Source organism: Mirounga leonina, unplaced genomic scaffold (assembly GCF_011800145.1).
Source record: "Mirounga leonina isolate KUSES-001 unplaced genomic scaffold, KU_Mleo_1.0 Mir_53, whole genome shotgun sequence".
Taxonomy (NCBI): Eukaryota; Metazoa; Chordata; class Mammalia; order Carnivora; family Phocidae; genus Mirounga; species Mirounga leonina.
Window position 1 is genome coordinate 75,142,316 of NW_023270807.1, and position 25,879 is coordinate 75,168,194.

Genomic DNA, 25,879 nt, shown 5'->3' on the forward strand with positions numbered 1-25,879 from the left:
ATAAAACTGAAGCTTGGAAAACTGTGACCATCGAAGAAAGTAGGTAAATTTTGGAAGGAAAAAATCAGAAAGGGGTTGCTCAAATTCATCCTGCCCATATCTTTGACTAACACCTTAATCACACATGTGTGGAACAGTTAGAAGGATCCTGGCCAATAGTAATTGAAATGCTGCTACCCAAGAAACAGAATTAGCAGTTCAGTTTTGCATAGGTTACAATAGGTTAGATAACTGAAAGGATTTACAAGACTCCACGGAGCATACTCATGTAAGACATTTACTGAAGGCAAAGGAAATACGGTTCAAGAGAAGGGGAGGATGGGGTAGGAAGCAAAAAAAAAAAAAAAAAAAAAAAAGCAAGCACTAAGCATGTGTGAGACCTTCAGCTCCCCAGGCTCTGTCACTCTCACAAAATGAGTGTGTGTTTCATCTTGGGATTGAATTGCCAAAATTTCTCTGCTAAGTCTTGGTTTCAGGAGACCCTGCCCAGAAATTTTCAGTGGGCCCTTTAATGTTCTTTTAGGTATAAAAGCCAAGCTCAAAAGTTTAACTGGTCATGCCAGGTATAATTCATCCACAAACAAGTCAATCTTGGGTGGCTCCAGGGGGAGTTTTGAACCTAAAACAGCATATTATAAATTATTAGTTAGCTCACTGATCTTTTCTTGGCCAAGATTAGGTGACAGACTTCCAGATGTCCCTAAGATAAACATAGAGATGTCCTAGTTCAGCTCTAAAATAATTTTATCCTACAAAAATTCCAATAAGATAATTGCCGGCTAAAACAAAAGAAATAACACACAACAGAGAAAAATAACAGAATCCAGAATCTCAAAAATTTAACACTTATCATTTCTAGGGTATAATTTTAAAATTGCCTGACATGAAAAACCAGATAAATGGAACACACTGAAATAGAAAAGAAAATCAACTAAGAGCAGCCCTAAGATGTCCCAAATGTTAGTATTAGAAGTTGAGTTTTAAAGTGGCTATTTTAACTAACTTCAATGAAGTAAAACAAAATATGTTCACAATTGAATAAAAAGATATGAAATCTCAGCAGAGAAATAAAAATGATAGAGGAAAAAACAAATGAAAATTTTAGAGCCAAAAAAAATATATGTTAAAAAAAATTATCAATGGTGGACTCAGCAGAATGGAGATGACAGAAGAAAAAGCAAATGAACTTGAAGATAGATCAAAAGAAATTATCCAATATGAAAATAGGGAGGAAAAAAAATGAACAAAGCCTCAGTGTCCTGTTAGATGCTAGTACATAGTTCTGTATATACATCATAGTCCAAACAGACATGAAAATGAGAATCTAGCAGAAAAAAACCACTTTTTTCAACTGAAGATGTAATGGCCTCCAATTCCCAAATTTGATGAAAGACAGAAATTTTCAGTTACAATAGTTGTATAATTGAAAACCAAAGATAAAGAGCAAATCTTATGAGCAGCAAGAAAAAAATGACACTTTACATATACAAGAACAATAATCCAATTAATAGCTCACTTCTCAGATACTATGAGGCTAGGAAAGAGTGGAACATGATGCATGCAAGTGCTTAACGGAAAAAACTGTCAACCCCAAATTCTATACCCAGTGAAAATACCCTTGAAGATGAGGCAAAATAAAGAATAAAAATCTATAGAATCATCCTAATGCCATCCCAATTAAGAACTTAACAGTTTTTTTTTTTCTTATTTATCTTTTATTTTGTATGTATTTGAAAAATGAGATGATTTTTTAAAACATTGTATGAAAATGCAGGGCCAAGTACAGCCAACACCATCTGAAAAAGTAGAACAAAGCTGCAGTACTTACACTATCATATGTCAAGACCTTTCATAAAAGATTAGTAACTAAGAGAACATGTTATTGGTACAAAGATAGACAAACTGACCAATGGAACAGAATGGAGAGTTTTCAGAAATAGACCCAGACATATATAGTCAGCTGATTTACCACTGAGAGAACACTGCAGTACAATGGAAAAAGGATGATCTTTTTATTTTTAAGATTTTATTTATTTATTTACTTGAGAGAGAGAGCATGAGTAGGGGGGAAGGACAGAGGGAGAGGGAGAAGCAGGCTCCCCACTGAGCAGGGAGCCCAACAAAGGGGCTCAATCCCAGAACTCTGGGATCATGACCTGAACCAAAGGCAAACGTTTAACCCACTAAGCCACCAAGCACCCCAAGGATGGTCTTTTTAATAAATGATGCTGCATAAGCTAAATTTCTATATTGACAAAAATGTAATTTGACCTCTACTTTATGCCATACACAAAGTTAATTTCACAGGCATTGCCAATCTAAAGGTGGAAGGTAAAACAATAAAACTTACAGAAGAAAACATGGGAAAATATCTTTTTGATTTTAGTTGGAGTAGGCAAAGATTTCTTTTAAAGATTACAAAAGATCCTAATTGTAAAGAAAAGATTGACAATTTAGAGTATATTAAGTCTAGAAATTTCTCCTTATCAGGAGAAACCATTAAGAGAGTAAAAAGGCAACCAGAGGAAGAAAAGCTTTTCACAATATACTGAACAAAAGGACCCATTAAATAAATAAAGGGCTCTTACAAATCAGTAAAAAATGACATAAAACTCAAAAGACATGTACTAGAATGTTCAGAGAATTTTCATTTGTAAAATCCAAAAACTGGAAATTACCCAAAAGTCCATTAAAGGTAGAAAAAATAAACAGTGGTATTTCATACAAGAGTATTTGACTGATCAATAATAATGAATGACCTATAACTTTCTACAGAGATATAGATGAAACTGAAAGAAGCCAGACAACGAAAAAGCACATTCTTTAAGATTCCATTTAATTAAAGAGAGGAGGGAAAAATAAGAAAGACTGGATAGTGATTACCCTATGGGGGAACTAATGAAAGAAAGGGGCTTCAGGGAAAGCTATGGGGATGATGCTGATGTAATTTTCCACTTTTGATAGGATTGCTGGTTAAACAGATGTATCTGATTTGCAAAAATCCTTCAAATGACACATGTAGGATATGTTCACCCTTCTATAGGTTTGTTACACATCAAAAAGTTGGTAGAAAAGAGAGTCAGGGAATTATCCAAAGCAAAAGTGACTAGCAAGTCAATGGCGGAGGAGAAGCTTCAACTCCTAGCCTGGAATCCAGATCTTTTTACTAAGAGGCCAGGGCACAGAGTAGGAGTTAAACAGAAAGGCCAGTATCAGAAGGGCCATTTGGTCTGGGCCTTCTCTTCAGGAAAGGCCTCAACTGTGGAGTTTTGATATCATTTCCAAATAAGGTTATACATATGGTTAGATAAACTGACATTTGAAAAGAAGACTGTAGTCATCAAAAACCTTTAAGCATTATGGGCTCATCTTGCCTCATGATGAACTATTAGGCAATTTTATATTGTTTTAAATATATCCTATAATTTGTGATATGAATAGTAAATTATATAGCTTTGTGGGGTTTTATATTAAAATTATTAACTAGTTAATTTAAATATTAAAGTATATCAAGCATTTTATAATTTGGCTTTAGCATGTCTTCATATTTAAGGATATTGGAAGCCCCTCCAAATGAATCTGACTTAATTAGGATTGCCTTTAGGTAAAACCACAGAAATATTAAAGACATAATAGGTTTCTATAACTGTTTCTTGAATCTGAATCCAAAACTGCAGTTTTCATTGCCTAATTAAGGTCCAGAATAAAGATTGATTTTATGTCCTATCTGGTTTAGTGGTCAATTCATTAAAAATATCTGCTAAAGCTGGCTATATTTTAGAATTTAATCTAAACACACAATGTGCTATCTTTTTATGGATGGGCATAATCAAAAGGTCTGATTCACAACTCTGTACTCTTTTTCCCACTGACTAAACTATTTCAAAGAAGCCAAGTAAGTTACTGAAAATCTTTATATACAAATCCATGAACAAAGAATTATATCACTGAAGTACATTCATTGCGTCTATTAATGCTTCAGAATTAAAAAAAAATACTCTGTTACCTGTAATAATAACTTGATTTCTTTCACTTTCCACACCTTAATATTTTAAATTTCAATATTTAAAAACCATGAGTGTTTTACTCAAGAATGAAAATAAAAGAGCTACTCAAATTACAGAAGGGAAATTGATTACTGGAATGAATTCCACCCAATACTGCATGAATTTCTAATAGATTAAAAAGTCACCTGACCCTTTCAAACATACCAAGTCTGCTATTTTGACTAGGAATTTTATAAAACAAGATTGCCAGGAGACTATCCATGCTGCTTGCAAGATCAGAAGTCAGGTGATAACAACCTGCCTACTAGTATTTCAACATGAATGATCTGGGGTTGGGAAAATGTCAGGGGTGTGGGGTGGAGAAGGTCAGTGTGGAACATGAAGGAAAACCCACTGAATATGAGTAAATCTGGACTTATATGATGTAGGATTCAAGTTACTTATGAAAGTAAACATAAAGTATTATGAAGTAGTAAGAACACATATTAACTTTAAACTAAAAGCATTTAAAATATCCATGCCTTTTTTTAAGGAGTAAATGCATAACTTCTTGAGATGGGGCCATGCAAATGTAAAATTATTAAAATATCCCTATGTGTTCTTAATATGCTCCAATTCTTCTGGCATCTGCTTTCAACTCCTGGCTTTCTCTTACCCTCTTACCACCAGGAATCCCAAAAGCTAAGTCCATTTTCTAGTATACTAAATTGTACTACCTAAGGGATACATACTTTTCCTGTTTTATGATTCGCTTTTTAAAACTTCAGCAAAGATACAGTGCTATGAATGTGTGTGTTGGTTGGTTGAAGTTACATGTAGAATCTGGATACTTAATCAGGAATTCATGGTCTGGGGCTGGGTGGCAAACACACATCAGAAAGGCCACCTCAGAGAGAACTACCAGTGCTCTTCTTGATGAACTTAGTGGTATTCGACAAATGTACATTGGCTATAATTTCGCATGAACAGGCTGTAAGAAACTAGTTACTTGACCCTTCGTTCTGTGTCCAGTCATTGGTTTGGAGGATATCGGGGGGCCAAGTCTTTGTATTACAATATGAGTGCTGTTTCTGGAATATTGTCACTTCTTTTCATGTGAAGGGGTGGTCTCAGCACCTACAAAGAACAAGGTTGGGACTTCATAGAGAATACACACCAAGTTATACAAAACGTTCAGTGCCTGCCTACTACTAAGTACTTAAAAAGTGTCTAAATGTGAGGCTGACCTTGGTCTAAAAGCTTGTGTTTTAATCTGGCATTAATGTCATGGCACATGGCACAAATTTATATCCCCAGATTTTTAAAGCTCTTTTTGTAAGTCACAATGGTAAATTAATTTTTTGTTAAATTGCCCATAGGTACCTTGTCACCTCCTTAAGGACTCCAATGTCTTAATCCACAGGTAAAACTTTAATGGTGGAACATCTACCCTCCATAGTGAATGACTAGGGAAGATGGTTTTGGTCTGAAAGAGCTTTGAACGGCCTTAAACCATACTTCACTGGGTGGTAATATTCTGACTTTATATTGTGCTGGCTCTGACCTCTAGTGTTTTGTTGTAGGTGACTACATGAATCTTCAAGAGTTTAAAAAGGCACCTACACCTTCCAAACATACTAAGTTTGCTACAACAGTTTTGGACTTTGTTTTTATATCAGTACCCACCTGACACTAAAGTACTACTCATTTCCAGCAGCAAATAATTAATTAATAAGAAAACTGGAGGCTCTCTTAAGGTCTTACGGAGTTTGTTAATTTTGTCATTCTTAGAGTTATGTGGGCTGTAATATTTTTACTACATACAGAATTTATTGTTACTATGAAACATAATTTCTTTTTTTTGAATTTTAAATTTAAATTCAATTAATTAACATATAATGTATTATTAGTTTCAGAGGTAGAGGTCAGTGATTATGAAACATAATTTCTTATAGATAATTGTGTTGTTTCATGCTATCCTAAATGAAAGCTCTATTAAATTTGGTGGTGTCCGTGAAGGACATGTACTGTATAAAAGCTGCCCATAGGTACCTTTCCCTGTACACCAAAGCAGGCTTAGACATACAACAGAAGGGCATTTTAACGACTTTAGTAAGTGGTGCTATAACCAAGCATATAAATATTTCATTTGGGAATTTTTATCAGCTGACTTCTGAAGCAATGATGTCTTTCCCTTTTCTTTGGCATCAACTCAACACGTATGTGAATACTTTTGTTCATGCATTTGTTATTATAACTATATGTTGCTCATGTTGATTGTTTGCAAACATTTTGCATATAAAGGAATCACCTGCACTTATAAAATATTCTCTCTGTTCTTTAAATTTCCACTGCATTCAGTACAATGCCAAATATAAAATGATGGTGAATGATTATATTGACGAGATAACTATTTTGCTGAATGATTTTAATTAATTAAATAATGTTCATTTTCTTTGGCTTAAAATACTACAATATTTTCTCATTGTTAGATGAGCTTTAGCTGACTTAAATTGTTAGAGGAAATAGCCAACTGTCAGTCTGTCCAAATGCCTTAATGTGTCTCCTTAATATAAATTAATATATGTGCAAAATCAATAGTTTCAGATCCAAAACTTCTAGCTTTGCTTCTGGTAATTTTTTAAAGGGGACACAGCATTAATAGGATGCTTAAAAATAGCAACTCCCTGTAGAACCTTAGAAAAAAGAACATGTTCCTTTAAGAAAAAAAACTATTATTTTTCCAAAAATTATTTGGTCACTTTTTCAAAATTCAGTTAAAGAAAACTCAAACCCTAAAGCTGTATGAATTTCAACCTAATACTGTTTTTGTTTTCACTGCATAACTAAAAAATCGTCACTAGCATAGTTCCTCAGAACATAGGAAATATTTGCTGCATGAAGGAATATAAACATTAAAAAATGATCATAAAAAATGAACCAAGCTTAATTTTAAAAAGGCAAAAATTTTTTTAAGTCAAAGTATTAAATGATTTATCAGTTACTTCTGATGATGTTCATTTTCACTTTGTACAGAAGGTGGAGCCAAAGACAAATTTATCCACTGGCTGGGACTCTCTCATTAAACAAAACAGAACAAAACAAAACAATTCTTCCTTTGACAAATCTTTTTTTTTTTTTTTTTTTTTGTATGTAGCCTCACAGTAAGATATACTTGGAGACAGAGGTGGAGAGGTGGGCTATCTATCAGAATAAGTTCAGATTTTACCCAGGTTGAGACAAACTTTGATCCTGAAATCTCTCTCAAGGATGATAGAATGCTAAATAATGGGAAGCAAGTCTCAGTTAAGTGAATTCTCTGGAGTTATGAAGCAAATTGTCAGACCCCAGAAATACATCTACTGAAAAAGGATTCTAGCCCAGGTCAGTAATATGTTGGGAAATCATCACTATTCTAAAGGAAGTATGATTGATCAACCGTCACATTAAGAACACATTTTATGGCTGGTTTTACCAATTTAGGTAGAGTATTTCTGAACTTGTGTATTATTGAGGTCCAAATTAACTTCTGCTTCCTTACTGTCCAATCATTATTGGATAAAATGGAAAATTGGTGCATAGAAAGGATTATTCTGATGCTAATAAAAGGAAATCTATAAAACAATGACATTTTACCCCAATACATAATCACCCTAGACCCTCCCTGTTTTAGATAATCCTTTTATCCATCTGTCTTCGGAGTCCCCCAGAGGTATTGCAACCTTCAACTCTGCTCAACTCACTCTTCATTTGTAGTCAGCTGATAACCTCACCATTTTGAGAAGTTATCTTCAAACCCCAGCTTCCTAATGCTCATGCTCTCCACCCCAAAACGTTTTTTTTTTCTTTATGCTTTGCATTCACTCTTGTTTTAAAGGAATAAATGTCCTTTTTGCAAAGTTGAAACTCTCCCAGTACTTAGGTGATATTTCCTTACAAATAAGCCCTTGTGGTCATTCTAAATACCCTTCTCTTTCCCAGATTCTACCTTGCCTCTTTTTTCTTTTTTTTTTTATTTGCTTACATTAAATGAGGAAATCCACTCGGGCTGTGTGTGTGTGACTTTTTGGCACATAGCCTAAATCATCATATCTCTTAGTAATCTCATCTGTACCTGTTATTTTCAAACATCAGTTCTATGCGTATAATCCCAAATCTTTAACAATTTTAACCTGAACTCCATAGCCAATATTTTAAATTTCTAGTGAGATATCTTTACCTAGATGTTTCACTTCTTCATACTAAAATAGTCCAAATCAAAATCATTACATCTCTTTCAGCAAATCAGTTCCTAATCCAGACTTCCTTTTTTGTGTTAGTAACATTTTCCCAATCAAAACTCCAAACTCTGCTTCCACACCTTCTCTCCCTTGTCCTCCTCATTCAATCTGTCATCAAGTTCTGATAATTCTATTTTCCTTTATCTTTCTTACTCCTAGTACCCTAGTTCAAGTTCCCATAACTCATTCCTCTACCAGTACAATGTTCTCCTTACTCATCTCCAATCTACAGCCACCAATTATTTTTGGATGTTTATGCTACTCGTTGAAATGAGAGTAATCCACCACAGTTTATGTGAGGTAGGCATTTAAAGTCCTTAAAAACGAATCCATCTGTTCATCTCTTTAAAAATTCCAGAAGTTGGTGTTTTGGAATAAAGGTAAAAATCCAAAAATACAGTTGGTTCTCATATTAAGAAATCCTCACAGTTCTGAAAAAGAGTCTATTCTCTACTGTGCCAATAACGTGCATTTCTCAACCCACAGAGCAACAAGGATACAGCAGACTCTAAGCCTGGCCCATGGTGGTGCCTGAAGAGGCTGTGCAGATGATGGCAACTGTAAGTGACTGTCCCTCAGCCCTCAAGAGCAGTAGTGCCTGACTAGCAAATCAGACTGCATCCATTTCTTCTGCACAGACAAGACCCAGCAATCAGAGAAATTACAGTTCTCGGAAGTCAGTGTTTATATTGATGAAATGGCATTAGTATTTCGGAGAACACGAGAAAAACATATTTAAAGAAATCTGTCCCACAATTTTTACAGAACATTTCAATCGAGACAAGCTTCTAAGTTCAGGTAAGTGAGATTCTTTATAAAAGTACATGACTGGGGTGCCTGGTGGCTCAGTTAAGTGCTTGCCTTGGGCTCAGGTCATGATCCCAGGGTCCTGGGATGGAGCCCCGAGCCCCATGCCGGGCTCCCCACTCAGCGGGAAGTCTGTTTTTCCTCCTCCTCTGCCCCTACCCCTGTTTGTGCTTTCTCTCTCGCTCACTCTCTCTGAAATAAATAAAATCTTTTAAAAAAATAAAATAAAAGTACATTACTGGTCAAAATGTAACTCATCAGCACTGCTAGAGTAAGAATTATAGTAGGAGTTTCTACCAGGCATTTGGAGAAGCTGGTAGGTGTTCACGAGAGAGAACTGGTTGTCAGTGTTCTAACAGGGAAGCTATTCACAGTAACCCACCTCCCCTTGAGCATTATTACTTATAGGATTACATTTTGGTAGAATTATTCCAAAAGAAGAGAAAATCACATAGAGTGTCTTTTAGGAATGATTTTGTGAAAATCATTTTAGAAATAAAAGATATAGTATATTCCATATGTTAAGAGAATATTTAATTACTGGCTCATGCTTTCACTAATCCCTTTGGCTTAGGAAATGGTTCAAGTGATATCCGTGAATAATTTAATTTGGTATAAAGAAATTCTTTAGTTTTATTTCAAATTGGTCATATAGCATAGACTAAAAAGAAAAGGTAAGAGAATACTTAAACATCAATATTCTTTTGTACACTAACAAAACATAATTGAAAACAAACACAATTTTTTGTTTAAAAAACCTTGTTATAAAATAATCACAACTTTTAAATCATGCAACTAATTCTGAATTAGCATTTTAGGAAATTTTTAAAATAAAATGGATAAATTCAATAATAATTGTACTTGATAAATAATTTTACTAAAGTAAAACACATAGTAATGTAAACTAAATGAAGCACAGACCTTTTTTTTTTTTTTTTTAAAGGGGGGAAGCAGAGTTTCTTATAATAAAGAGAATAAATCACATTTTCATGAATGTTTTCTGAATTGAATACAATAATTTTTAGTTAGGACAACACAATAGACTCATGTGAAGGACAGGACGATATATATACAAGACCAAAACAATATTCATGGGTTGCTGAGCTTGGAGATATGAAAGTCAGATTACGATTTCTACTTCTTTATTCACCCTCTTTAACTTAAAGAAAAATGTACCTTTGGAAATAGTATAGCCCAGCAAATGAGAGCAAAATTGTGTCTTAAAATAACAACATTTCAAAAGGTGTTTTATAATCATTTTAATGAAAGTAGGGAAAGGTATCTGTCAGGAAATATTTGCCATCTCCTTTTCTTGGTACTTGTATTAGTAAGAAAAGAGTAAGGAATATTCAGGCTAGATGAGTTTGCTTTGTTTCCAGAAAATAATGGCCAAGAGATTTCCCTGCCCAACTTCAGGAGCATCACTGAAGCCTGTTTATGGGGAATTGTCCTACCGCAGCCCTCTGGCATGGCATCTGGGGAGTCCTCAAAGGAGTACCCACTCTAAGAATGAGGCAACATAACTCAGGCTATTATAAACCTTAATGCAGAATGCTGAAGAGGGAAGTGGAGGAAAATCATCTAAAAATTGTATGCACAGTTCTGCTGTCATTGGTCAAAAAACTCTACAGTGGGTTTTGGAGAGGGAGATGGTCACCAGGAGGGTCAATAGTTTTGGGATCCACTTAATGCCAACTTACATGTGGGTATTTCATTAAAAAAAAAAAATCCTGACATTTCACTGCAAATGCATTATTTTTTAATGCATTGCCATGAATGGAACTGAGATATTATAAATTTTCGGTTCCTCAAAGATCTGGTAGAGGTCATAAAAAAAAATTAAAAAAAGATCTGGTAGAGGTCAGCTACCACGAACTCACAGTCAAAATGTTTTATATACAATACAGTTGTAAGTATAAAACTAGTTTTTGCTAAACTGAAGGAAAGAGTAAAAATTCAAAGCAGTCGGGGGCGGGGGTTGGAAGGTAGATTTGGGACGGGCATACCACCATATATGTTCATTTTTGCAATGTCTCTCTCCCATCCCACCATTTCCTTTGTTAATTGTCCCTACTTAAATTAAGAGGAAAGGAATTAGATCATTAAATAACTCACACCCACCTTTAACTTCACACACCTTAGCCAATATCAAACAAGTTTGCACTGGCTAAACTCTGTTCCACCATTTTTATTTACTGCAACATGAAACATGCAATATATATATATATATACATATGTATATATATGTATATATATATGTATATATATGTATATAATTGAAGAAAAGTATATATGTATATATATATGTATATATATATATAATTGAAGAAAAGATTGTAGTATTGTAAAATACAGAACTTTTTATTATCCCTGGACTTTTGGTGAAACAAGCACTAACTAAAACCAGTAATTGCTATCTATAAAGAGTAGCTGCAAGTAGTGGCATTCACGTCTCGAATGCTATTCCATTTTTCTCGTCAGCAAATTTAAACTACAACTTGATCTCAACCTGGCTCTTCCTCTGAGCCTTTTCTCCCCCACCCTTCCACGGTCACCGGCCTCCTCCCCACTCTCCTCCCCGCCTTTCCTCTGCCCCTCCCCTTCTCCAGCCCCTCCTCCTCGTTGAGTCAGTGGCTTGAAACTTTTAAAAGCTCTGTGCTCCAATTAGAAAAAAGCTTTTACGAGGTATCAGCACTTTTCTTTCATTAGGGGGAAGGAGTGAAGAAAGTACCAAACAGCAGCAGACTTTTAAACTTTAAATAGACAGGTCTGAGTGCCTGAGCTTGCTTTTTCATTTTACTTCATCCTCCAAGGAGTTCAATTACTTGGCGTGCCTACTTCTTTTAAGAGAAAGAGTAAGTTAAAAAAACCCAAAAAACCTTTACCTATTCGTTTCTATTTCTACACGTAAAAGTTTTCTAAAGTTTTAAAATGTGTTAAATGTAGCTTTGATATGATACTGTAAGTGGAATGATGTACTTGAAAATATGTCTATAGTTTTACATTTAAAATTGAACGTTCAGTATTTTCTTAACTGTCGAAACGTTTCTAACAATAATGCAACAGGTAAAATAAGATCCAAACCTTTCCGATTAGAATAAAGCACCAGTTTACTGGATATTTGGTTCTTCATTTTAGAGTATAATTTTACTTTTTTGGGTAATCGATAATAGTCTAGGTGTTTTGTAACTGGGGTGGGGGGGGATGATTGGGGCCTGGGTTGGGGATTTGACTGACAACATCACAAAAAAATTAAAGTGCAAATTTGCTTAGCTTGCTTGCTATAGAGTTCTACACTTTGTGCTTTTTCATATGTAAATCCTGATTGATGTTCTATAGCTGTGCAAAGCAAACTTCTTAACAAAGTGCTTTGTTAAGACCTTGCGGTTACTTGACTTCCACGTGGTCCCTTCCTAGAATTTTCCCCAGTAAACAAAAAGATATAAAAATCAGAGTTGTAATATTGAGGTTTTTAAAGCGACAGTAAGTAGTTACTTTGTGTTAGCAACCACTATGGAAACATGAGACCCTCAGGAGAGCCACCTTTTCTACTCGACCACGTTGGCAATTCAGCAGATGAAATCCCTTGAATGGGTGGTGGTTACTTACAAAGCATTAGAAGGGAAGAAGAGACGTTTGGAACAGAAGTGAATGCCAGGGTGCATTTCCAAAACCGTCTCCTGAGACTGAAACTCTTAGAAAGAATATGAAACAAAATTTCTTAAACAGCGCCTTAGAGGGAGCTAGCCGTCCCCCACCCCTCCGACTCCTCTCCTGCCTGTCCGAACCTGTAACAGACTTCGGACCTGTAGGGCAGCTTCGGGTTGGAGTTGCTGGAGCGCTGCCTGTAGGCAGTGATTACGTTGATTTGTTATGTTAAACGGTTCAGTTTCTTAAATGCTCTTGCTGGTAACACGCCTTCTGTTAGCCAGAAGTGCAGCCAAGCATTTTCGTGCCCGCTAAGGATTTTGTCTGTTCACACTTCACAGGCCAAAGTAATTAGTTTAAATTCTTGGTGCGACGCTGAGGTTTGAAGTATTTGCACCGGCGAATGCTGAAAAGCAAGTAAAAATGAAAGCTTATGCGGAGGCTGGGGCGGGGGGGTGGGGGGGAGGGGGGGCGCGGGGCGCCTCTGCCATCTTAGCATCCGTCGGGCTCGCCCCGGACTCCTGCGCTGCCCGACCGCGGGGTTTGTCGAGGTTTGCTACGTTTCCCTGAAATCCTTACTAGTCAAACCGGGCTCAAGTCCGCGGCCGCCACTGTAAAGAAAGGGGGGGGGGGGGGAAGGAGCAGGGGCAGATGGACTTGGTGCCAAATGGTAAAAGAAGAGCAGACGATTAATTTAATTAAACGTGTCAATCCAATTTACCTTCCCTCCCCCCTCCTTTTTTTTTCCTCTTAAACTTGTCGAATCCTACTGTGTAAACGTTGGTAAGGCAACCTGAGTACCTTGGGAATTACCGTGCTTATACTGCACTTGTAACTCTCTTGGAAGTTCTCAAAAACTTCCCAAGAATGGGAGTGGGGAGCCGGGGGCGAGGAGGTGCCTGTAATGAAATAAGGGAAGAGCTAATGACGTGTCCAAAGGCAAATCAGTACAGAATTCGGAAACTCAAACCTTGAGTTCCGAGCAGCGGATTGCTCACACTATCCTCTTCGGCATCCAAATGTTTGCTGAGCTTGTCAGATAAAGTTTATCATAATCTCACCTTGACCAACCTCATACTCATCCTCACCCTGAGATGTGCCTGTGTTTCTCTTCAGAAGTGCAAAGTGGGGGTGGGAAAAGGAGAGCTATACATTGTTGGTAGCTTTGGGTTTATTTGGAGGTGGGTTTAATTTCTGTATCACCAACCAAGTTAGTAAGAAAAAGGTGCTTCCTCTCACCCTTTGAAAATTGGGCACACTTGATCACAGAGTGCCCCGTTGCAATGTGAACAATAGATTGAGATTTCTTAAAGAAGCCAAATTTTTATTTTTGTGCAAGGATTGTTGAAAATAAAAGCCTGTAGTAATGCAGAGACCTCATTAAATTAATTCCATCTCAAATAATGAAAAAACAAAAAAACAAAAAAACCCCAACTGGTTAGGTAGAAAACACCTCTGGGGAAGGGTAATTTTTCCAGGTAGGCCAATTGACTGAAAATTATGGCAGGAGTAGGTTCTGTCCTGGCAGTGTGTATGTGTGATGCTTTGTACTTCCCAGAGTCAGAGTATAGCTGTCACTTGTCCTTTGCATGGAAAATGGCAGTAATAGTGTTGTGCGCCTACTTTCTTCACTGTTTAAACAGGTTCCACATTTTTCTAATGCCTTTTAGAGTTTATCACCACAGCTGCCATCCACTTGGTTTCTCACCCTTTACTGTATGATTGATTCCCACATTGCCGACCCTCTCTGGGAAACAAGGTTTCAAAGATACTCTGTAGCAAGCATCTAAAAGGGTGTGTTTGCAGATACTGAGAGTTGTTTTCTTAGATGTTTCCAATTCCTGCATAGAGAAGGATGGAAACTCATGATACAGTGCATTCCTTCCTTTCTTTTATAATATCCAGAGGTATCTCTTTGTATGAAGCCTCAGAGCCTTTTAATATATGATACCAGAGGGAAGGGAATGATAGGGAAGTCACCAGTGATTAATACTTTCTACTCCACCTTTCCTGTTGTTCTGACTTCCCTCCAAGATTCTTGGTTGTTTAAATAGATTGTTGAAGCTTATCCACAGACAGCAGTTCAGCTCTGGAGGGAGAAGTAGTTTAATTTAGTGCTTATCATTAAGGTCAATATGCAGTATAGGTAAGTCAAGTTTAAGAAAAAAATCCCCAGGATTTCTCCTTCATTGGGAGATTAATTGATTGTATATATTTTTTTGATCCTTGGGATAACTACCTAAAGTCTTCACTTAATCTGTCTAAATTCACCATTTGGCTATGTAGGTACATACTGTCTTTTGCCAAAATGAAAACACAAACCATGGTGAGATATGTATATCAATGGCTTTAGCCTTAAAATTTTCCGTAATCTTTATATCCAAATTTCCCTAGCTTTCTAATTAATTTCTAGAAAATATGTTTTATGGAATGCTTAAAATTCACAGTAATACAGAAATGGAGTGGTGGATTTTTTTGTGTGTGTTTGTTTTTAGCAATTTCTGTGAGCCAGATATGTCCTATAGGATATGGCTCTTTTCATGATTTGGGGAAGATGCCTTCAAATACAAACAGACAGGCAGACATTCTTCAAGGTTTTTTTCTCCTTATCAACTGATAAAGGGTAAATTCTTCCTTCTCACAGATCTGTATGGGATTGCTAAAATAGCAATATTGTACTCATTACAAGAACATCTTGAAAACTAATTTTGATTACCGTTAGGAAAATGTTAATCATTTCCTAGTTGCTGTTTTGCTAAAGAAAATATTCCAAGATAATAAAATACATGAGCTGTATCTATATCTAAAGATCTTTTAAAGAATAATAACTAAACTTCATTGAGCTCTTAAAAGAGCTCCAAGTACATGAGTTATCTTATTCAGTGCTCACTGAAGAAAATAGACTGTTCTTAATCAATACACTTGTGAGCACCCTAATGGTGTGTTTACATGTTGAGAAAATAACCAGGCTATTCAATAAAAATAGTCAATTCGGAGGTGAGTGGAGGGGAACACCAAGAACTGACAGAAATTACGTTTTTTAAGCTCATCAGATCACAATAGAAGAACATGGCTTTTTGCCTGCGGCTTCTGGCTTAGGGTTTTTCTTCTAGCACCCATGAAGTGACCATGAGACACTTCTATTAGTGGGGGAGTTGAGTGGTAGCTGCAGAACTGGGGCGGGGTGTTGTCTCTCTTTGGTAGGCCTCATACTATCTTTGGAGTCCCTCACCCCTCAACATCCATCTCATCTCAATGTTCTGTGGACGTTGATGTAGATTGACTTATGTGATGAACAGGGGTAAGAACCAAGGAAAGAGGTTAGTCTCTCCCCACCCCACCCCTCGCCTACCCCCACCCCCCCAAAAAAACAAACCATGCAGTTCTATGCTGTGCATCATATGCCTGAGGAGATAAAATGGTATCATTCTTTATAGAGGAATCTAAGGATAATCGGGGAACCATGAGGCAGAATTGTAAATAGATGTTTAAATGGAGTAGGTTTGACACACCACAGAGTTAGGGTAACCGTCCAGGTATAAGGAAGCAAAAGGTTGTGTATTATTTGAACTGGGAATATTTGCCATGGTACCCGATTCAAATCACTTAGTTGCCTGCATAGACGACTACACCGAGATGTTCTGTTACCCAGGGTTGTTGTCAGCAACGCTTCAGAGCTCCAGGCCTACCTCAAGATTTGTCATCCTTGAAATAGAAACAAGTTTTAACAGGCCGTTTCTTCTATTGCGAGACACTCTGGTGTTACTTATTCTCAGCCGTGATTGCATCACATAGTACAGAGTGAGAATACTGCAGAATTGGGGGGATGACAGCACGCGGTGGTTATTTTAAAATCTTAACCTGTAACAACAGAATAGTAAGACTGAGTAAACATCTACGATACCTGACACAGTGCTGCAAGAATCCCAAATTACTCTGATGTCACGTAATAAATTCAAGAAGCTCTTTGTTAAAGAACCTTTTTTTTTTCTTACATCAGTCCTTACTGACTGCTCAGGAATCATTTGAAGCATGTTGTTTCAACAGACAGTTTTCTGTTTTAGCAATTATCACTTGAAAATTTAATGTCTGTATAACAGGAGATGCTGACAGTCCTTTTTTTGTTTGTTTGTTTTTTTACTATGAAAGTCCCTTTTTTATTTTTATTTTTTTTTTAAAGATTTTATTTATTTATTTGACAGAGAGAGAGGATACAAGTAGGCAGAGTGGCAAGCAGAGAGAGAGGGAGAAGCAGGCTCCCTGCCAAGCAGGGAGCCCGATGCGGGGCTCATCCTGGGATCATGACCTGAGCTGAAGGCAGACGCTTAACCGACTGAGCCACCCAGGCGCCCCAGAAAGTCCCATTTTTAATTAATTTGAAACTTCAGAAGTTTGGGAAATACATAAGAGGTAGTAAACAACACTGATGAATGGAACCTGGTGCCCTTTTTTTTTTTTTTTTTTTTTGGTACAGGCCTCCTTTAATTCATTTAATAGATAACTTATTTAGTATCTCTGACTCTTAAGTACTGTGGTTACCGCCGTGGACAAAGACACGCCCTCAAGGAGCTCACATTGTAGTGGAGGAAAGCAGATAGTACTAAGTCCTTGCCATGGAGGGAGACAGACAACAAACAGGTAAATACATGTAATACGTCAAGTACAACTAAAGACCATTAAAAACAAAACAAAACAAAACAAGAACAGGACAAAGGGAATAGGAAGTGAGCGGACTAGAGGGCTGGCTGATGAAGTGACACCAGAGTGGAGACCTACAGAAGTGAGGAAGTGAACCACAGAGATGGAGCTGAGCTTGAGTGTTCGTTCTTGAGGTTGGCTCTTGGAGGAGAATGGTTTAGCAAGCAGGGTGACTAGGCTAGTGACCTGAAACCTGAGGAGGTGATGATGGCCAAGATGGGGCTAGGAGCAGGGGTGGTGGAGGGATTCGTCAGTCTGGGTTTTGGAGGAAGATAAAGCCTATAGTATTTGCTGACAGAATGAATGTGGGTTATGCTAATTACGTGTAGATGTGAATATTACCAAGGAACCTCTTGGCCATTGTAACTGTCTTGACTGAGCCCCCTCAAAGACATTTACTGCAAGGGACAGGGGTTCTTCTAAAAGTTAAAGAAAAACATCAGGAGGTTTACATTTTAGCTTAGGGGCTTAAAATTTTTTTGGTTGTAGTATGTTAAAAACACAAAGCATTACACTTTTCCCCAGATAGATCTATTTAATGATTTTTTGAGGAACTTATATAGTCATTTTCTTACACATTTTTAGCCCTCGTGATTTTATTTTTTCTTCATCTTCTCTTACGTGCTTACTTTCAGTCATAAAAAAGGTGATAGGTGTCACGTCTCATGTTGGTTTTTAACAATCCCATTTGCCATTTTTAAGTCCCTGCTCCAAGCTCATTACAGCTGTCATTTGGGAAATTCTTTAAAATTGAAATTAAAATATTTTCTAGTTTTCCTAACAATTCTTAGTATATTAATGACATGAAATGACTTGACTACAGCTTTGGCATGGTGATTTGCTCTGGCAAAAGGGACAGTCAAACGTATTTTAAAATTGAAGACTTATTTTCATTTTAAATAAGGTGTTTGAGTCCTTGTGGTCTTGGGGCGCATCAGGTGGAAGTGGAGTGACACAAGGTGGTGCCGTGAAGGGTGAGCTTCATTCCCAGGCGCCCAGTCAGCCTCTGCTCGTGATCCTGGGCCACCCCTTTTGCCTTTTTAGGTACTCTCTGTCCCTTTCTGCTCTCCTGGCATTTCCCAGTCCTAAATATTTTGAACAAGAGAGCACTGAAAATGTCAAGGAACGCTTGGCTTGCCTGCTGGCCTGAAACTTCAGAATTACCTGGTGCATTTGTTTAAAAAAGAGAAAAGAGACAAACTAATATCCCAGCACTCTTCCCCCCACCCAAATCAGATTAGTCAGGCTGGTGAGTGCCAGGAATGTATGTTTTTAACAAATGCTACCAAATGATTATGTGGTGCGGTTCGGGGACCACTGCAGAAGTGGTCATGCTTGGATATCTGTGGCTTTTGGCCTCTAGTCTAGAGGGCCATAAAGAGCAAAGGAAAATGTGCCCTAATACGGTACACAGAGGACAGAAGAAGGATGCTCTACCTGCTGTCAAGCATTTGCATAACTCCTTAATGGAGACCTTATTCTACCTATAAAGTTCCAACCTGGGAACCTAGAGGTGGAGGCATGAATATATATGATGAGCATTCAGCTGCCTCCACTGCTGTGCTTTTCTCATGTATCATATAAAAAATAGACCTGTCTTAATGCTGGTGAATATGAATGAGGGCTGTAGTGTGTAAATCAATGCCAGGGATTCTGTGAACATGTAATTATGCCTATTATTTATAAAAAGACATTAATTTTTTGACTAAGACTTGGAAAAATGACAATACTAATGGGGTTGGGGGGGTCAACTAGTTGATAGAACTTTTGACTCAGAACAAAGGGAACACCTACCCAGAAAAGGTAATATTTTTGTTACCTCTCCTTGAAAATCACAAGCATTATAAACCATCACATTAAACATTATCTGATGGTCTCTATGATAGTGGTAATGACTGGTTACAGGATACCAGGTGTCTAATTGGATAATTCATCTCATTCAGATGAAAGAGTATAACTCATTAATGCAAATGACAACCGTGTGGGTGCTTAAAGAAAAGACAACTTTGCAATTAAGTTGCTGGTGTATTAATAAAGAATACTACCTAGTGAACTGCTCAGTGACCCAATTCACATACTTTGGCACTGTGGGGCATTTTTGGGAACCTCAGAATTAGATGAAAGTCAAGTTTTATTTTCCATAGAATGTACCGAAGCTTAGTCATTAATTGCCACAAGCATCTACATAATCCTATTTTAACTTTGAGCCTTGAATAATGATGAAACACTGACCAAAATGACTTCTCAGTATGCCCAGTAATATATCTAAACATGTTAAATTTGTCTTGAGCTCGATCACTGAGTGAATTTGATGAGATGTATGCAGACAGTTTATCATTTTAGAGTTGATTTCACCGTCCCACTTCCCTCCCGGCAGTTGGAGTATTGAGCAAAAGCAGATGACACTGGCAAAATATTGTAATTCTCTGCAAACAGAATTAAGGCCAATTTACACATCATCACATAGAAACTATCTACTGATAGAGCTCCAAAAATTCTGTTATGTTTGTTTGACCCTCATGGACTGTACTTCTTCATTCCCAGGGTAGTATTTTCTGTTAAATTGTAGGTTTTTTCTTTTACGTTGTCTCACCATCAAACTGTCCATCAAAGCTAAATTACTCCCTATCACTTTGAGCCTTCTTGACTCTTTAACTCTCTTTGTCAACCTTATAAGCCTTTGTTCTTTTTTTCCCTTTGTTCTTTTTTGACTGCTCTTTTCATACATCAGTTTCACTGTCTAACATGTCACTTCGGAATCTAAAATGGCCCTTCCCAAAATTAGAAGGGAAGCTCCCTTTTTTATGATCATTGGAAAAGCATTATTTCTGTGACCTGCCCACCCACCTCCCACTCTTCCCTTAGCATTCCTTGGCATCAGTCTTTGGGTTGCCATCAAAGACACCCATCAACTGCCAATTTAGATAGCTGGTACGTAGTTTCACTTTATGGATCAGCCATCTCTTTGTTCCATCCAGGAAATCCCAGGCCAGATTTCCATTTCATTTTTTCTGGCCCCTGTAGCCCGGAGGTCCAGGCATTAAACAGCAATGTAATGTTGCATGGTGGGGACAAGACTCCCTTGGATTTCATTTACTTCCTACAAGGAGAAGGTGGCTCATAATTGAATACCAGATGAGAAACTTTCATATTCAGATAATGAACATATTTCCAAGAAGCCTGTATAATCCTACTTTCAGTTGCACTATTTAAAATTTCATTACTAAGCTCCTGGAAAGTCTTTGCTTTGCTTGTTTTTGATTATTAAATAATCTTTGACCACTTCATCCTTTTTTTACTCTCCACTTAATACTCTCTGAAAATTAAACTATATTCTCTGTGCCTGCCACATGTAATGTCACTCATTTATTCCCAGCTCTCAGCCCTTGCTAAGATTGTATCAAAGCATGAAAACATTTCTAGCCTTAATCCAGCTTCACTATAATTTTAAAACCAGTGTGGTGCATTGGAAATCCTTAGCCTTGGGATCATAAGTCTCCTTGTGGCTCTACTGATAGTCAAATATTTCCTATACCTTTAAGAGCTCCACTTTCATCAGTTAAATGAACTATTGGCATTAGAAGTATAAATCGAATTAGCTAAATAACTTTTGAGATCCATGTCATCTCCACAGACTTTGGTCCATTTCTCATCCCCAGCAATGGGGAAGTCCTAGGCTTAAGATATCTAGGTATTGATAGAAAAGTTAAATCTAGTCTATAGGATAAGGGCCCAAAGCCTGATAAGGGAACTTGAAAGTATACAGCAATCAAAAGATGAAAAACCAATAATTTTTGCTAGAGATAACACTTTAAAATGGTGTCGTTCCCCCCCACCACCCCGGCGCCCCTTTAGGCTATAATTAGTATTGTGACAAATTGAACTTCTACTTGAAATGTGATGTGCAGGGGTGCCTGGGTGGCTCAGTTGATTAGGCCTCTGGCTCTTGGTTTCAGCTATGGTCATGATCTCATGGGTGATGAGGTCAAGCCCCATGTGGAGCTCCACACACAGTGGGAGTCTGTTTGAAGATTCTTTCCCTCTGCTCCCCCAACTCACACGCACACGCACTCTCTCTCTAAAATAAAAAAAAAAATTTTGTAAAAAAAGAAATATGATGTGCATTTAATCTTTGCTTGTTTTGAAAGTAGTTTCCTGCACATAATGACACATTATGTCAAAATGGTGTATTTTAGTACAGCATATTTTTCTCTGGGCAGAAGACAGACTTCTGAACCACATAAGTCACTGCTTAAGAAGAAACAGAAGTATAAATGACCATAATATAGAACATGCACAAAATACAATTGAAATAGCAAGGTGAAACAGGTCAGAGTATAATTAAGAATAAAATGCTATATAATAGGATTGAGGTTTGGAAACAGGTTGTGTGTGTTCATGGGTGTTCTTATCCCAGTTCTTAAACATCCATACTTTTTGAATACCATCCTTCAGCATTTTGCTTAGTCATGCATCCAGACACAAGCCTATCCGGCAAGAATTGTCCTCATTTATCAGATGGATAAAATAAGCAGAGGCACTTAGCATAGACAGTTGCTCAAGTCACATGGTTGAGCAAGTAACATATCTTTGCAAGTTAAGATTGCAATTTACTGGGCATGTCAGCTCTGTGTCTATGACTTACCATATCTCAAGAAAATTATGAGACTTGTTTGCAGGGGAAAACGGGACAGGAAGAGTTTGCACTTTTTTTTTTTTTTTTGAAAAGTGATAGAAGGATATGAGACCTTTTGTAATATTTTGACCGTTGACTGGAAACAGCTGTACATTTTAACTAATAATTTCTAGTCCGTGATCATTTAGTTGTCTTCTTGTTTCTTTTCAGGTGGTGCCCAGGCAACATGGGTGACTGGAGTGCCTTAGGCAAACTCCTTGACAAGGTTCAAGCCTATTCTACCGCTGGAGGGAAGGTGTGGCTGTCTGTCCTTTTCATTTTCCGAATTCTGCTACTGGGGACAGCGGTTGAGTCGGCCTGGGGTGATGAGCAGTCTGCCTTTCGTTGTAACACTCAACAACCTGGTTGTGAAAATGTCTGCTATGACAAATCCTTCCCAATCTCTCATGTACGCTTCTGGGTCCTGCAGATCATATTTGTGTCTGTTCCCACACTCTTGTACCTGGCTCATGTGTTCTATGTGATGCGGAAGGAAGAGAAACTGAACAAGAAGGAGGAGGAACTCAAAGTTGCTCAAACGGATGGTGTCAACGTGGAAATGCACTTGAAGCAGATTGAAATAAAGAAGTTCAAGTATGGTATTGAAGAGCACGGCAAGGTGAAAATGCGAGGGGGCCTGCTGCGAACCTACATCATTAGTATCCTCTTCAAGTCTGTCTTTGAGGTGGCCTTCTTGCTGATCCAGTGGTACATCTATGGATTCAGCTTGAGTGCCGTTTACACTTGCAAAAGAGATCCCTGCCCTCATCAAGTAGACTGCTTCCTCTCTCGCCCCACGGAGAAAACCATCTTCATCATCTTCATGCTGGTGGTGTCCCTGGTGTCTCTTGCCTTGAACATCATTGAACTCTTCTATGTCTTCTTCAAGGGTGTTAAGGATCGCGTGAAGGGGAAGAGCGATCCTTACCATGCTAGCACTGGCCCACTGAGCCCCTCCAAAGAGTGTGGATCTCCGAAATATGCATATTTCAATGGCTGCTCCTCACCCACAGCTCCCCTCTCTCCCATGTCTCCTCCTGGGTACAAGCTGGTTACTGGAGACAGAAACAATTCTTCCTGCCGCAATTACAACAAACAAGCAAGTGAGCAAAACTGGGCTAATTACAGTGCAGAACAAAATCGAATGGGGCAGGCCGGAAGCACCATCTCCAACTCCCATGCACAGCCTTTTGATTTCCCTGATGACAACCAGAATTCTAAAAAACTAGCTACTGGGCATGAACTGCAACCACTAGCCATTGTGGACCAGCGGCCTTCCAGCAGAGCCAGCAGCCGTGCCAGCAGCCGACCTCGGCCTGATGACCTGGAGATCTAGAGCCAGGCTTGAGAGCATTGAGATTCCACTCAGTTGTGGAGAAGAGAAAAGGTGCTGTAGAAAGTGCACCTTAGGTGTTCATTTTGTTCCAGTGGAGGTGGTACTCAACAGCCTTTGTCATGAGGCTTAGAAAACACAAAGACATTAGAATACCTAGGTTCATTGGGGGTGTTTGGGATAGGTGGGTGGAGAGGGAGGGGCTAAGGGAGGTACAAGTTGGTATTTAATGTAGTGGATTCAAAGACCTTTAGTTCTAAATATAAGTTGCATTAGGTGATACATAGGTAAGGGCTTTTTCTCCCCCCCCCCCCCATACCCCCTAAGAATAGTTCTGTGTATGTGAAAGAGTGGGTGATATTTTTGGTTAAATACTTTTTTGTTTTACCATGAAACTGAAATAACTTTGGCCAGGAAACAATACTTCCTGGACATCTTGTTTCATTTTATCAAGAAAAAGTTGGAGGGTTGTCTTTAATGTCCCTGCTGAAACATTCCATTGTTAAAATTTGCACTTTGAAGGTAAGCGTTCTAGGCCTGACCCTCCAGGTGGCCGTGGACTTGTCATAGTATATTTTCTATTCTTGGTATCAGTTAAAGGTTCAGACAAGGCCCACAGAAGAAGACTTTCAATGCATTTTCCCCAAATATCAGTCAGTCATATGTACATTATTAATTTTTTTTTTACATCTACTTGCATCCTACTAATGCCATCACTTTTTCATCATTCCTCAACTACTGTTCACATTCATTTAATGGTTTCTGTAAACATTTTTAAAACAGTTGGGATGTCACTTAACATTTTTTGAATTAGAGTCAGGGAAGCAAGCCATGCTCAATATTTAACAATCACTTGTATGTGTATGTGTGTGGAAGAGTGTGTTTTATTTGTCATGTATTGGTACAAGCAGAGCAGTATAAACTCACAAACACAGATTTGAAAATAATGCAAACACAGTGTTCAAATTTGAGCCTTTCTCATGGATTTTGTGGTGTGGGCCAATATGGTGTTTACATTATATAATTCCTGCTGTGCAAGTAAAGCACACTTTTTTTTTTCCCCTACGTGGTTTCCCCCCCCCCCCCATGTATCCTATTGTGGATACTGGTTTTTGTTAATTGTGATTTTTTTCCCTTTTTTTTTTCCCCCCTCTTTTTTAGAATATAGCAGTAATGCTATTGCTGAAATGGATGATTTTCTTTTTCTGAAATGTAATCATGGATGCTTGAATGATAGAATTTTAGTACTGTAAACAGGCTGTAGTAATTAATGTGAGACACTTAGAAGAAATGCTTAGAGTGGGCTTTTAAGTGTGCCTAAATGAATTTTGCAGTTAACTGGTATTCTTGGTTTTGTCCTACTTAATACACATTAAGAACTTGTATTCTGTTGTAAGTTAGGCAGTCTTTTGGAGTGACCAGCAACTTTGATGTTTGCACTAAGATTTTATTTGGAATGCAAGAGAGGTTGAAAGAGTTTCAGTAGTACACATGTAACTAATTTATTTGAAATATACCCTAAAGAAATCTACCAATTTCTTCAGATGCCTTTTTAAAACTCATCAGAGATGATTAGTGAAAATGCAGAGTATCATACTTTTCTTCTTGCATGTCAGCTACATAAACAGTTTTGTACAATGAAAAATATTAATTTGTTTGACATTCCATGTTAAACTACTGTCATGTTCAGCTTCATTGCATGTAATGTAGACCTAGTCCATCAGATGTGTTCTGGAGAGTGTTCTTTATTCAATAAAGTTTTAATTTAGTATAAGAATAGCCTCTATATCCTGTGTGATTTTTAAACCTTGTAGTACATCTGTTCACGATTATCAAAGACATTTCCATCGGTTATGATGATTTAGGCAAATAAGATTCACAAGTTTCAGGAGTCTTTAAAACAATTATCATTAGTTAGGTTCAGTGCAACATTGATTATTAACATTTTTGGGTATTTGTTCAACTAAGAAGAAGATAAAGTACCCAAGTGTAGAATTTTGGATATAAGATTAATGAGATGCGTGATAAAGTTTAAAATAAGGTAATGCTAGGTAATTTAGCAGATCTCACATGACAGAAGTAAGCATAAAAAGATAAGGTTGATGGTATTTTAAAGCTGTGGAGCTTCCTGGAGATAATAAGAACAAAGTATAAGTATGGTTATGCTCTGCGACAAAAGAATGAAAAAGATCTTTGAGTCCATTATTCCAAGACATTGTGAAAATACAGAAGATACATTTTAGAAATTCCTAACGTTCCCTTTCTGCCCATCCCCCCAAATTGAATCATTCAGAGGGAGTAGAACAGTTTGGGGCAATGTATAATGTTGTAATTTTAAATATAAACTTTATTAACAGTAATACTACTAAGTCACATTTCAATAGCTTTTTTTAAATCCACATATACATTATTACAAAGCAAACAATTACTAGAGCATAAGATCATTACTAAT

The 25,879-nt window shown here is 37.4% G+C and overlaps 1 protein-coding gene across 1 annotated transcript; it reads left to right on the forward strand.

The window, feature by feature from the left end:
• Positions 1–11,709: 11,709 nt before the first annotated feature.
• On the forward strand, positions 11,710–25,206 carry GJA1 (gap junction protein alpha 1). The gene is made up of 2 exons (XM_034990462.1): positions 11,710–11,928; positions 22,266–25,206. Exon 2 carries the CDS (start codon positions 22,282–22,284, stop codon positions 23,428–23,430), a length of 1,149 nt encoding a protein of 382 aa, XP_034846353.1. The 5' UTR covers positions 11,710–11,928; positions 22,266–22,281; the 3' UTR covers positions 23,431–25,206.
• Positions 25,207–25,879: the final 673 nt, after the last annotated feature.